Below are 14,787 nucleotides of genomic sequence, written 5' to 3' on the forward strand. Positions count from 1 at the left end.
TTACACATACCACCCTCTGCGTGAAAAAGTTGCCCCTTAGGTCTCTTTTATATCTTTCCCCTCTCACCCTAAACCTATGCCCTTTAGTTCTGGACTCCCCCACCCCAGGGAAAAGACTTTGTCTATTTATCCTATCCATGCCCCTCATAATTTTGTAAACCTCTATAAGGTCACCCTTCAGCCTCCGACCCTCCAGGGAAAACAGCCTCAGCCTATTCAACCTCTCCCTATAGCTCAAATCCTCCAACCCTGGCAACATCCTTGTCAATTTTTTCTGAACCCTTTCAAGTTTCACAACATCTTTCCAATAGGAAGGAGACCAGAATTGCATGCAATATTCCAACAGTGGCCTAACCACTGTCCTGTACAGCCACAACATGACCTTCCAACTCCTGTACTCAATACTCTGACCAGTAAAGGAAAGCATACCAAACGCCTTCTTCACTATCCTATCTACCTGCGACTCCACTTTCAAGGAGCTATGAACCTGCACTCCAAGGTCTCTTTGTTCAGCAACATTCCCTAGGACCTTACCATTAAGTGTATAAGTCCTGCTAAGATTTGCTTTCCCGAAATGCAGTTCTTCAATTCAGTTCTGTTATATACATAAATATAGTACAATCACAAACACTTGTCTATCTGGACTCAAGCTACGTAACACAGATGTACTTCCCTCAACATGTCACGCTGCAAAAGAACAAAGCTCAGTAAGAGAGAGAGACCAAAATTATCTGACGAAGCTATAAACCAGATTTAATTCAAAGCAATGCCATTAAATAATCCTCTTTCATTGTCAAAACAACACATGATACGTTTGAGTAACCCAGAAAATGGTTTAAATAGAGACAGCACGATGGCTCAGTGATTAGTACTGCTGCCTCACAGGACCAGGAACCCAGGTTTGATTGCAGCCTTGAGTGACTATCTGTGTGGAGTTTGCACATTCTCCCTGTGTCTGCGTGGGTTTCCTCCAGCTGCTCTGGTTTCCTCCCGCAATCCAAAGACGTGCAGGTTAGGTGAATTGGCTGTGCTAAATTGCCCATAATGTTCAGGGATGTGTAGGCTAGGTGCATTAGTCAGGGGTAAATATCGGGTAGGGGGATGGATCTGGGTGGGTTACTCTTCAGAGGGTTGGTGTGGACTTGTTGGGCTGAAGGGCCTGATTCCACACTGTAGGGATTCTAATTCTAATTCTAATCCCACCATGGCAAATGATGAAATTTGAGTTGAATTAATCAATCTGGAATTGTAAGCTACTAAAATAGTGACCATACAATTGTGAAAATCCTAATGCCCTGTAGAAAAGAAACATCTGCCATTCTCATTGGTCTGGTCTGCTTGTGACTCCAGTCCCGCAGCAATGTGGTTGACTCTTAAGTGGTCTAGTCAGTCAATCAGTTGTATCTGATAGCTACCAAGTCTGACAAAAGGAATGAGACCAGACAGATCATCTGGCATTGACCAAGGCACCAGAATTGACAATGCCACACACCATATTGTCGACCCTTCAAAATCTTCTTCACCAAAATCTCGGGACTTGTGCCAAGATTGGGAGTGGTGTTTCACAAACTTGTCAAAAAAACAGTCTGACAGAGCCATTCTCATGGAATCATAGCTCACAGTATTCCAGTCATCACCATCACTGCAGCACAGGTGACAGCACAGAATTATATGGTCAGAAAGAGTTGCCCTGGGAGTCTTTGACATAGACTTTGGATAAAATGAAGTTGCATGGCATCAGGTCAAACATAGGCAAGGAAACTATTGATTGATTATCATGTACTATCCTCCCTCACTGATGACTCAATGTTCCTCCATGTTGAACACTGATGAGAAGAAACACTGAGGGTGGAAAAAGTACAGATGTACTCTGGATGAAGGACTTCAATGGCCACTAGTGCTGTTCTTGTTATGCCCTCCTGCACTGTTCAATGAACTAGGATTAATCCCCTGAAATGATGGTAAAGGCAAAGTGCAATATTCTGACCACTGCTGCTGACGAAGCAGGCTGAGTCCTCAAAGACATAGCTGCCACACTGAACCTGAAGGTGGTAAGGGGATAGACAAGAGAGAAAAATATACATGACCTCATCTTCTCCAGTCTAACTGTTGTTGATGCATTCATCCATGGCATAAGTTGCAGTGAGCACTGAACAGTCATTGTGAAGACAAAGTCCTACGATCATATTGAGGTTACACTTTATTGTATGGCCCTACCATTGTGCTGAATGGGAGAAATTTCAAACAGAGTTAACAACTCAAGACTGGCCATCCACGAGCCATAATGGACCATGAACAGCAGCACAATAATATTCAACCACCATCTGTAACCTCATGGCATATCCCCCACTTAACCATTACCATTAATTCAGAAGGTCAATCCTTATTAAATGAAGAATTGAGGGCATACAAGGAGCAGCACCAGGCATACCTAAAAATGAGACATCAACCCGGTAAAGCTACAATGCAGGACTACTTGCATACCAAGCAAAGCAAGCAGCAAGTCTAAGTGAACCCACAACAAAAAGATTTGATTTCATCTCTGCAGTCCTGCCACATCCAAATATGGTAGATAACTAATTCAATGTAGAAAGAGGCTCCATAATTATCCCCATCATCAGTAATGGGGGAAGACAAGCACATCAGTCCAAAAGATAAGCATGAAGCATCTACAAGCATCTTCTGCCAGCAATGACAAGTAGATAATCCATCTCCTGAAGATCCCAGCATTGTAGATGCAAGCCTTTGGCCAATTTGATTCATTCTACATATATTAACAAACAGCTGAAAGCATGAGATATTGCAAAGGCAACGGAACCAGATAACATTCTAATAACAGTTCTAAAGATTTGTGCTCCATTCCTAGCTATGTCCCGAGACAAATGTTCCAGTACAGTTAGAATATTTCCACCTACTCAGCAATGTGGAACATTGAATGTGATATACCTGGGCACAAAAAAAAGTAAATATCATTCAGCCAATTGTTGTAACATTGGTCTACTCTCAATCATCCACAACACAATGAAAGATTTGGTTAATGGCATTATCAAAGAACACTTCCTCAACAATAACCTGCTTACAAATTCTCAATTTGGGTTTCATGAGGCCCACTCAGCTTCTGACCTCATTACTTGGCCCAAACATGGAGAAAAGAGCAAAGCAGGAGGGGAAATGAGGATGCTTGCTTTTGATTTCAAGGTAGCATTTAACTAAGTGCACCATGAGGTGGACTTAACAAAATCAGAGTTGAGGGAATTGGGGGAGAAACCTCTCCATTGATTGGAGTTATTTCTAGCACAAGCAAAGATTGTTGGAGATCAGTCGTCTCAGCTCCTGGACACAACTAGAGGAGGAGTTCTTCAAGATAGAATCCTAGGCCCAGCCATCTTCAGCTGCTTTGTCAATGCCCATTCCCTCATCATAAGATCAGAGTTGGGGATGTTTTCTGATTGCATAATGTTCAGTTTCTCAAGATACTAAAACAGTCCATTCCCAAATAGACCAAGTCCTGAACAATATTCTGTACGAGATTGATAAATAGCAATAAACATTCACATCAATCAAGTTCCACGACTTGACCATCTCCAACAGGACAGAACCTAGCCATCACTGCTAGGCATTCAATGGTATTATCACCAATGAATTCCCCAACTATCAACATTTTGGAGTTTACCATTGACTAGCAACATAACTACTGTGGCTACAAGACAAATCAGAGGCTGGGAATTCTGTGACAAGTAAATCACCTCCATTAGGCAAGAACTTTCAAAAGCTGATTGAGGGCAGATGTTCGCAGGTAAAGGGACGGCTGGAAAATGGGAAACCTTCAGAAATGAGATGACGAGAATCGAGAGAAAGTATATTCTTGTTATGGTGAACGGAAAGGCTGGTAGGTATAGGGAATGCTGGATGACTAAAGAAATTGAGGGTTTGCTTAAGAAAAAGAAGGAAGCATATGTAAGGTATAGACAGGATAAATCGAGTGAATCCTTAGAAGAGTATAAAGGCAGTAGGAGTATACTTAAGAGGGAAATCAGGAGGGCAAAAAGGAGACATTAAATATCTTTGGCAAATAGAGTTAAGGAGAATCCAAAGGGTTTTTACAAATACGTTAAGGACAAAAGGATAACTAGGGACAGAATAGGGCCCCTCAAAGATCATCAAGGCGGCCTTTGTGTGGAGCCGCAGAAAATGGGGGAGATACTAAACGAGTATTTTGCATCAGTATTTACCATAGAAAAGGATATGGAAGATATAGACTGTAGAGAAATAGATGGTGTCATCTTGCAAAATGTCCATATTACAGAGGAGGGGGTGCTGGATGTCTTGAAATGCATAAAAGTGAATAAATTCCCAGGACCTGATCAGGTGTACCCGAGAATTCTGTGGGAAGCTAAAGAATTGATTGCTGGGCCTCTTGCTAAGATATTTGTATCATCGATAGTCACAGGTGAGGTGCCGGAAGACTGGAGGTTGGCTAATGTGGTGCCACTGTTTAAGAAGGGCGGTAAAGACAAGCCAGGGAACTATAGACCAGTGAGCCTGACGTCAGTTGTGGGCAAATTGTTGGAGGGAATCCTGAGGTTAAGGATGTATATGTATTTGGAAAGGCAGGGATTGATTAGGGACAGTCAACATGGCTTTGTGCATGGGAAATCATGTCTCACAAACTTGATTGAAGTTTTTGAAGAAGAGGATTGATGAGGGCCAAGCGGTAGATATGGACTTCAGTAAGGCATTCAACAAGGTTCCCCATGGGAGACTGATTAGCAAGGTTAGATTTCACAGAATACAGGGAGAACTAACCATTTTGATACAGAATTGGCTCAAAGGTAGAAGACAGAGGGTGGTGGTGGAGGGTTGTTTTTCAGACTGGAGGCCTGTGACCAGTGGAGTGCCACAAGGATCGGCACTGGGCCCTCTACTTTTTGTCATTCACATAAATGATTTGGATGCGAGCATAAGAGGTCCAGTTAGTAAGTTTGCAGATGACACCAAAATTGGAGGTGTAGTGGATAACGAAGAGGGTTACCTCAGATTACAACAGGATCTTGATCAGATGGGCCAATAGGCCGAGAATTGGCAGATGTAGTTTAATTCAGATAAATGCGAGGTGCTGCATTTTGGGAAAGCAAATCTTAGCAGGACTTATACACTTCATGATAAGGTCCTAGGGAATGTTGCTGAATGTTGGAATGCAGGTTCATAGCTCCTTGAAAGTGGAGTCGCAAGTAGATAGGAAAGTCAAGAAGGCATTTGGTATTCTTTCTTTTATTGGTCAGAGTATTGAGTACAGGAGTTGGGAGGTCATGTTGCAGCTGTGCAGGACACTGGTTAGGCCAATGTTGGAGTATTGCGTACAATTCTGGTCTCCTTCCTATCGGAAAGATGTTGTGAAACTTTAAAGGATTCAGAAAAGGTTTACAAGGATGTTGCCAGGATTGGAGGATTTGAGCTATAGGGAGAGGCTGAATAGGCTGGGGCTATTTTCCCTGGAGCGTCGGAGGCTAAGGGGTGACCTTATAGAGGATTACAAAATTATGAGGTGCATAGATAGGGTAAATAGACAAAGTCTTTTCCTTGGGGTGGAGGAGTCCAGAACGAGAGGGCATGGATTTAGGGTGAGAGGGGAAAGATATAAAAGGGACCTAAAGGGCAACATTTTCACGGAAGGTGGTATGTGTATGGAATGAGCTGCCAGAGGAAGTGGTGGAGGCTGGTACAATTGCAACATTTAAGAGGCATTTGGATGGTATATGAATAGGAAGTGTTTGGAGGGAACTGGGCCGGGTGCTGGCAGGTGGGACTAGATTGGGTTACGATATCTCGTCGGCATGGATGGGTTGGACCAAAGGGTTTGTTTCCATGCTGTACATCTCTCTGACTCTATGACTTCCAAAAGCTTATTCAACAACCAAAGTGCATCAGCCAGGACTGTGATGAAATACTATTCATTTGTCTGCATGAATACAGCTCTAACAGCACTCAAGAAGCTTGACACAATCCAGGAAATAACAGCCCATTTAATTGGCCCCTATCTACCACCTTCAACATTTATTCCCTCATCACTGACACAAAGTGGCAGTATATACCATCTCCAAGATACATTGCAGTAACTCACCCAACTCCTCGACAGTATCTTCCATCACAACCTGTGTGAGACTAATGGCACCTAGAAGGGTAAGGGTATCAGGTGCATGAGAGCCCCATCACCATTACAAGTTCCCCTCCAACCACATAACAGTTTGATTTGGAAATATATTGTTGTTCCTTCATTGTCACTAGCTCCTGGAATTTCCTTCCTGACAGGACTTTACACAGCACCCATTTTCTGCTCTTCACTACCTTCTCAAGGGCAATTAGGAATGGATAATAAATGCTGGTCCAGCCAGCAATGCCCACAATCCACGAATGAATTTAAAACATATTAAGGCAGTAATCTTGGGGGGGGGGGAAGATAAGAAAGGGGGAATCATGCACTATATTCAGAGAAGCACAAGAGGGAGACATTTTTCATTTTTGTACAGCAAGATTAACTTTATAAAGGCAAATGCTAGGTATTAGTTTGCATTGAGATGGCACCTGATGCAAATGTTAAAGAAGAGGCTTAAACTTCCTGCACGTGACAAATATAAATTTGAATTTTTTTTATAAATGGAAAACATTCTCGATTGATCAACTGAGAGATTTTTGGACATAGCAGCACCAGACTCAGAACATTAACTGTTTTTCGGTTTACAGATGCTGCCAGCCCTGATGAGTTTCTCCAGCACATTTTGCTTCAGATTTCAAGGATCTATGGCTCTTTGATTTTTTTGGAACTTGATTTGTTTTTCCTTCTCTTCATGTCACAACCAAGTGAGGAGGGGAAACGATCTCCCTTTTTAAAACCTTTCTTGAGTCACAATACATTTATTTTCGTACATGGCTTTGGTACCTCTATCGAACTGCAGTTAACGGAATTAAACCAAAGTGCCAATTCTAAGCATTGTTTTTGAGGGAGAGGATTTGTTACTGTAAATAAAAAAATTGAAGTGCAACATTCAACACACACCAACATGACAATAATGAATGCAAAATACTGCAAGTTTGGCAGGTCTGAAATAAAAACAGAAAGCTGAAGATTCTCAGATCTGGCAGTATCGGTGGAGAGCAGAGTTAATGTTTTGAGTCCCGTGACTCTTCTTCAGAACTGAACAGGGCTTCACAGCATTTGAGCAAGAGATTGACTACTTAGTGTATTGTCCGTACTATCATTGAGAAGGAGAAATGGAAAATGGAACCACAGAAATGGTGGAAGAGAAAGATTTTACTTAGATTTGCCGGCACAGTGAATGAAGAGGTAGGGGTAAGGAATAGTTAATAGATATACTCAGGGTTGCCAATGATAGAATCAGAGTGGAGAGTGCGGTGCTGGAAAAAGCATAGGAGGAAGGTCAGGTAGCATTCAAGGAGAAAGGAGAATCAACATTTCAGGCAAGAGCCTTTCATCAATAATGATAGTATCAGGATGAGAGGCGTATTGCTAGAAGCACATATGATAGGCAGGAAATCAGTGAATTAGTATGTCACAGGAAAGAGACAACATTATACCTAAGTGTACCTCATATTCTAAAGACAGTAAAGGAGATTAGTGATAGAAGGCATCAGAAAGTATGGGCGTTGATATGGGCTGCGATATTTTGAATGAATATTGATTCAGGGAAATATGCAAAGAATATATTCAAGAAATAAAGCCCCCAGAAGATGGTGAGGTTTTGTCATAAAGGGATAGGGACAAATAAGCCATCAACTTACAACAAACTTTAGTCAGTACCTTCGAAACCATGACCTCGACTACCTGGAAGATTCACCACCACCTGAAATTCCCCTCTAAGCAAGACCCGATCCTGACTTGATTGTAATTTTATTGCTTTCCTTCCTTATCAGAGTCAAAATCCTGGAAATCCCTCCCTCCCTCACAGAACCACAGAGGTATGTACACCACCATTCTCCCCCATAGGCTGCGGTGGTTCAAGGCAGCAACTCACTACCATCTTAAGGGCAACTAGGGACAGGCAATAAAAATTGGCTAATCCTGTGACTCCCATACCCTGTGGAAAATAAAGTGAAAATGTGATCTTAATAAGAGGTGCGCAATAAGAAAATGAAGTTTAAGTCGAATAGTCGTCCAAAATTCTTTGAGTGCCTTGCAATGCCAACTAGAAAGTGAAAGTCAGCAACAAGTAGATTTTATGTGGGATTCCAAAAGAATAAGTTGAGGTGTGCCTGGAGGGCATTTTCACTCATTTAGATCGGAACATCAGTTTAGCAGTTGAAGATTATAGCATTAACCTCTGGATTGATGAAAGAGGCAAGGAGATGAAGCTAGATATCATTAATATGTCAAAATACAAGCAACGCAACACTAATTTGGAACAGTTGACAAAGAATAGCTGTCGTACTTGTTGAAAGGACAGAAGTTCCAACTAATATGTAAAAAAGATGAAAGATTGCACAGTTTTTATTACAACAAATGATCAAAATTTACATAAAGGCTTTTATATTAATACTAAAGAAAGGAAGATTCCTTTTTGTACATATCACAAAATGCATTCTCTGTAGAATTACAGTCTTTCATAGATATGTCATAGTAACTTCCAATGAGTTCTTGCTTTCTTGTTTCACTGAGTTCTAACTTTGAGTGACTGTCTCCAGGCACTTCACTCAGTTTTTGGAGTTTCCCCAAATGCACTCAGTGGAAAAGCCCAGCCTGATTCTTCCACGCACACCAAGATACACGTTCCAGTCATCTTGACTAAAAGATGCCTTCCTCCCGGATCTAGCTTGGGCAGCTTGCAAAGAACCTGCAGGCTCTCTGTTGGAGCACACCATCTGCTTTTCCTTTCCTCTCTTTCTCACCTGGAGCCAGCAAATTTATTTACTGTTCGCACGACTGCATTTGCCTTTCGTTGCCAGTTGTGATAACGTCACGCCTTGGTCAGCAACAACCTTGACTTGGCCAAGCATGTTGTCAGGCTGGATTTGGAAGAGTCATTTGACTCCCTTAACTTTAACCTAAATTTAAAGAGATTAACCTCACAATTGCAACAGCAATTGAAGCTGATGAAGAGCTTATTAATAGATTTCTTGCAGAGCAATGCAATAACTGAGACCGTGGAGAAGCAGAATCAGTAATGGAAAGTTAAACAAGTTTATACACAACTTTGGCTGAATTTCCCTTTTTCAAATCTGTGGGTGAGGAATCACCTGATGTTGCCAAACCTTTGTAATTGGAACAACTAAGTCAATTTTTATTTCCTTTAGACTTGAGTTAGCATACTTTGTGAACAATCAACACATCTTCCTCAATTCAGAGCAATTGTATAATGTTTCATATCAATAATAAAATTTGAGAAAAATCACAAAATGTTAGCCTAATCCCAAGGATATTCATGTGATCACGAACAAATTTAGTAGTAATTCCTAGCCGAATGTGTCTTGAAATATAGATGATCTATTCTACAGATAGGGTTAACAGATCAAAGGTATTAGTGGATCATTCAAACTCAAAAACATGATGGTTCTCTCGATACAAGGTTCCAGCTGCTGATTACAAACCTCTCCTCTATTTCTTTAAAGGTGACAAAGAAAAGTCACAGTGTCATTAAAACAAATGTTTTAAACGAGTTGAATTCACACCTAGACAGCTGCTGTCACTACTCCCAGACTGTTAAGTGTTAACTGTCACACTCAGCAAACAGAAATTCAAACTGAGCTATTTTTAAAAATGTTAAGTTCAAAAATTAAAAACAATACTCCAAATGAACATAGACTCCTAAAAGTTAGTATTGTCAAAAATCTTTCAATGCTATTCCCAGCAGATGACATTAATCACAAGATCATGTTTTATTTGCTGATAATAACTGTATTACCCTTCCATCACTTGTGTTGGCATATTGCCTGACATCAATGTATTGATAAATTTGAATTTTCTCCAGTTGATCAATGGGAAAACTGTAGTCCCCTTTAAAGACCATGCTTATATTGGGCAGTTTGAGCAAATTTATTTTTGTTCCATAGAGAGCAGAGTGTTCCTGTCCAGATTTTCCATACTGTATTTCGAAGATGTTCTGTTCTTAATGAAAGATGTGTAATCAGGATCTCCATAAGAACACTAATGAATAAAGTTTACAAAATTGCTGTGCGTGCAGATTAAGTACCTTTCTGAATTTAATACGTTAGAGAATTTCAGACTAGCCCCAGGCTCCTGAGATGAGGCATGCATTGTGACCACACTCCCCCAAAGCTAGGTATAGACAAATTTCGGTATTTTCCAAGCAACCTGTTCACGGATGTTATCACTGACCTCTGGAGTAGTAGGACATGAACCTGGGCTTCCTGGCTCAAATGTTAAGATACTGTCACTGTACCAAGAGAGCCCTTAGAGACAAACATATACTATTCATGCTTCAAGTATCGCCCACGCTACTCCTTACCCATATCTGTTATTGTGCAAAAAGATAATAGATTGTCATTTAATAAGAAAGCCATATTTGATAATTATTGAGATCAAAACATAAATTTTTAATGGTACATTTTAATGACCATAATAAATAACAAAGGCTTTAGCTTCTGAGTGACAGCTTGATAGCACTATTTGAATTACTTCTGGCCAATAACACAGCTGTTCCCATACAGGGAAAAATTACAGACTGGTATTTGTTTAGGTTCAAACTAAAATCTCCACTGACTCAAGAAAATCAATTCTACATTTGAATTTAATGCCACTCAAGGTTCACATTTATCCAACAGACTCAGTTACCAGAAAAGGTCAAAAAGGTTACTTATGATCCAGAAACAAAATTTACCAAGGGCTGAAATGTGTTTTATTGGCTTTGTCTAAGTTGATTTTTTTTTTGAGAGGGATTTCCACCACAAAGAAAAGCAAGTTTTCTCACTAAGTTTTTACCTTGCCCTATTGCTACGGGTCTGCCCATATTGTATTCCTTGTGGTATATTGGACCAGAATTGTACAAGCTGTTCTCAGAACAACTCACCAGTATATCCAGAATTCACCAGCATGTTGTATACATGCTATCTTTAAAAGGCTGCTGTGCAACCAGATCTGCAGCATCAGTCTAGAACTACTCAGCTTGCTCAACCACTCTCATTAAGCAGCACCTTAAGCAAGATATTGCAGGCATTAATCATTCACTCAGGACACCTCTCCACCTGGACCCAGCTGTCACCCACTTTCATCCCCCGCTTCCAGTAAGGCAGAAAGAACCAAGGTTGGTGGTGGCTGCTCGACATTCAGATCCTCACCCTATGTGAAGAGAATCGTGACTGACTGCTGTGAGTGGCTAACTGACTATTTCCAAGCCCCTGAATTGGAATCAAAGGCTGCCCTTGACTTCGTGCACCAGAGTCTTCTGAATGAAGGTTATTCCCATTCGTTTGACTGAGGCTTGCTGACAGCTGTGTGCCGGCAAGACAGAAATGTTGTGTACAAAAGTAGGCCGAGTGACTAAACACTATGACAGTGAGCAAATATCCCAGAGGTGCAGCCTGGTCCAGTCTATGAGCTGGCAAATATGGACATGCTGCAATGAAGTGCGGAAGCATTCTGTGTAGATCAGAGATGTGCCAGGAGGGTCAGAGGCTGGCAGATATCAGATGCCAAAGTCATTAAATGGGGATGTGTGGCTACTGTCCATGGATCATGCCAGAGGATGGTGGTGTCTAATGTGGAGCCCCTTGAGAGAAAGCAACAAGCTGAATTTGCCAGGTACTTGCTCTGGTTTCCATGTCAAATGTTTTCAATGTCTAGTTTATCTGATAAGATAGAAAGCTGTACACTAATGAGGCAGATTGTGGTGTTAAAGAAGTGGTTAACAGACTTCAATCACCAATTGGCAAATGATCACTGCTTCCCATGAACCTTGCCACTCCATTTGTGAAAAGCAAAAAAGATGGGGCCACATGTTCCAGACAAGAAATATTCTTTGCTGGACTTCATCCGACTCCGCCACAAATCTCACCATACAGCACATCACACAGACCCACACAAGATTAGGCCAAGTTTCAGATATTTGAATAATGGCTGAAAATACACACACATGTTTGGTACCAAATGAGGAACACACATCAATAAGTACATTATCCCTGATTATATCTTGAGTTACATTTAATAATAGCTAAAAATCAAAGTTAGGAAAACTCCTCAATGTTACATATCTTAAAACTAAACATCGGTAGAATACACTAAAAGCTTCTATCTCAAAATACAGCAGATATCAATGTCAAACCTTAATGCCATAATCAGAAAAGGCTTTAGTACCACTGAAAGTAAATTATCTTTCAAACAAGATTTCAATTACAATTTTACAGCAAGTTCTTAAAAGGAAACATCTGGAACATTGGTCTGTCCATCAAAAAGGGACACTAACCTCAAGTGCTAAAATATTTGCAAATATGAAATACCAGTGAAACATAGGGATTAGGGAAAATTACTAACTGCTGCACTTGTACGTGCAACTTCACTTGGGAGACAGAGTGTTTTACCTCTTGCTCCGCTAACAATGTTGCTTTGAACATACTATTGTCAATAAAAATCATATAGAGCAATATTCTATCCATTTATAAAAGTGATAACAAAATAAACAATGCTTTGAACTAGCTGAAGGAACTAGTCAGCAAATATTAGTGTTGACTGCAATTTTCTATCATTTGTAAAGAAGGCAGTGTGTTTGAGTTTGGAATTAAGTTTTAAACTGGAACATTAAAAACGTCTCAAGATTTTGCAAAAAAGGAGAAAATCTTTCGCTGAGCTTCATTTTATTTGCAGCTATGCCTTATTAATGGAAGATGTAAACATTCAGAAATATCGTTCGCATTCAATCAAAATAGGACCACATACTCCGTAGTACTAATGACATAGATATTTGTTTTTTGACACTGACAAAAGTTGCACGTTGAAAGAGAGAATGGCTGCATGTATGAACAGCTGAAGAATTCATTCATTAAATGCTACTCCTATACTCCAGAGACATGCTCATATTACCAACCTGGTTAACCAATTCAATGTCATTATGAATTCATCCATATTTCATGTCAATAAAGATCCAAGTTAACATTCTGTGAGGCATATGATACTGATGTATTTTCTCCAAAAAAAATCCCAATAATGGCAACTGATGATAAGTTAAAGCAACTGTCCATGGTTAGAAATACATTAGTATTTCTGAAATACAAATAATATTTACATTAGATGGTAGATGAAATTTTTATATTTATTAATTTGTATCATCACATTTAGCGCATTACTTCTAGTTTTAATAACAGGCATCATCACTTTGTCATACTTGAAAGCCACCCTAGTTTAAAGAGGGATGATGAATACGTCGATGAGACATCATCATCTGGAAAAGCTGCCAATTGTCGGAATAAGGAGCCGGGCCCCTGACTTGCATCTTCTATGACAGACGAGGGAAGAATCTGTATCATAAAAGACAGAGGTTTCAGCAGTATAATCTTTACTGTTCAACATGCACATTATAGCAACATAGCAGAGCTGTTAGGTTATTTGCAGCTAAGCAACAATGTAGTTATAATAATTATACATTTATAAATCCATGAAGAACATCATGGTCTCCTTATCAAATCAAGTAGCTCAATTAGCAACTGCATGAATATTCAACCTTCCACCCTCACTCCTCAGTCGCCAAGAACCAAAGAAAATATTCAGCATTTTCAATGTACTCCCTTTCTACCCTTGCAGAAAGGATGCAGACTCATCTCAGAGCATGTTATCTGTAAACTACAAATGATTTGTTTCAAGTTCAAATGGCTTGTATGTTTCAAAACTCATTATCCTACGCACACTTCCCTTTGTGAATCAGAAGATTAAGTCATGTAATGTCACTAATTTGCAAATCAGAAGTTGATTTGTCACGATTCAGTACCATCATTTTTGGAGTAATATAAATCATGGAAATAAACAGATGACATCAATAAGACAGTTCCTTCTATTAATTGCAACAAAATGATATCATTTCCAGAACACGAGAGTGAAAGACTTCAAGTACTAATAACTTCAGATTAATTCTGGTCAGCTACACAGCTGTTCAACCGGCAGAGCAAGCTAGATCTCTGGGACCAGTTTTGGCTCCAACTAAAATTTCCATTGGCTCAGGGTACTGAACAGAGAATAGCTCATCTTTAGAGCCAAACTCTTTCCTATGTTGGGATTTATTGTCACTCAACAAGTTCAAATTAATTTCCCCAACATCCTCTCCTTCCTAGCAAGTCCGCAAAAAGTGAGACACACAGAATTTGTAACAGTAATAGCCACATAATGTGCTCCCTTTTTCAACAGTGCAAGAGTAACTTATCGGGGTATGCCACACTGGAAACAAATTTGAAGTAATCTGTTGTGACAAAAATCATTCAATTAATCAAAATTGCGACTGTGTTAGTTAACAGTTCACATCATAAACACATTCTACTTGTCTTGTGTGCATCATGAGTTCAGTAGTAAGAATAACAACAAGTTAATAGGGCACTCAATAGAGTGTAATAGTTACCTACGCTGCATTAACTAACTAGCATTATATTAATTACACAGCATTTTCATGAGGCTATTCCCTGCCTGGTTGATGCATTGGAATTAGACGAAGAAAATCTTTTAAACAAACGAGTTCCATCTCATCAAGGATGAGTCAGGCCAATCCACAGAAAACATGATCTAGAACCTTTGTTCGCATTTTAACAACTGTAACAAATTCCATTATAGCAGTTGAGACA

The 14,787-nt window shown here is 40.0% G+C and overlaps 1 protein-coding gene across 3 annotated transcripts in view; it reads right to left on the minus strand.

Moving 5' to 3' along the window:
- Positions 1-12,151: 12,151 nt before the first annotated feature.
- cog1 (component of oligomeric golgi complex 1) overlaps positions 12,152-14,787 on the minus strand; it is a 43,286-nt gene continuing 40,650 nt past the window's right edge. For 2 of the 3 annotated variants that reach the window (XM_072558702.1, XM_072558701.1), the window contains one exon: positions 12,152-13,479. In XM_072558702.1, the coding sequence (XP_072414803.1) occupies positions 13,333-13,479 (147 nt within the window). In that variant the 3' untranslated portion in view covers positions 12,152-13,332. The remainder of the gene's footprint in view (positions 13,480-14,787) is intronic. The other variant, XM_072558703.1, reaches the window with a different exon arrangement.

This window comes from Chiloscyllium punctatum, chromosome 39 (assembly GCF_047496795.1).
Source record: "Chiloscyllium punctatum isolate Juve2018m chromosome 39, sChiPun1.3, whole genome shotgun sequence".
Lineage (NCBI taxonomy): Eukaryota > Metazoa > Chordata > Chondrichthyes > Orectolobiformes > Hemiscylliidae > Chiloscyllium > Chiloscyllium punctatum.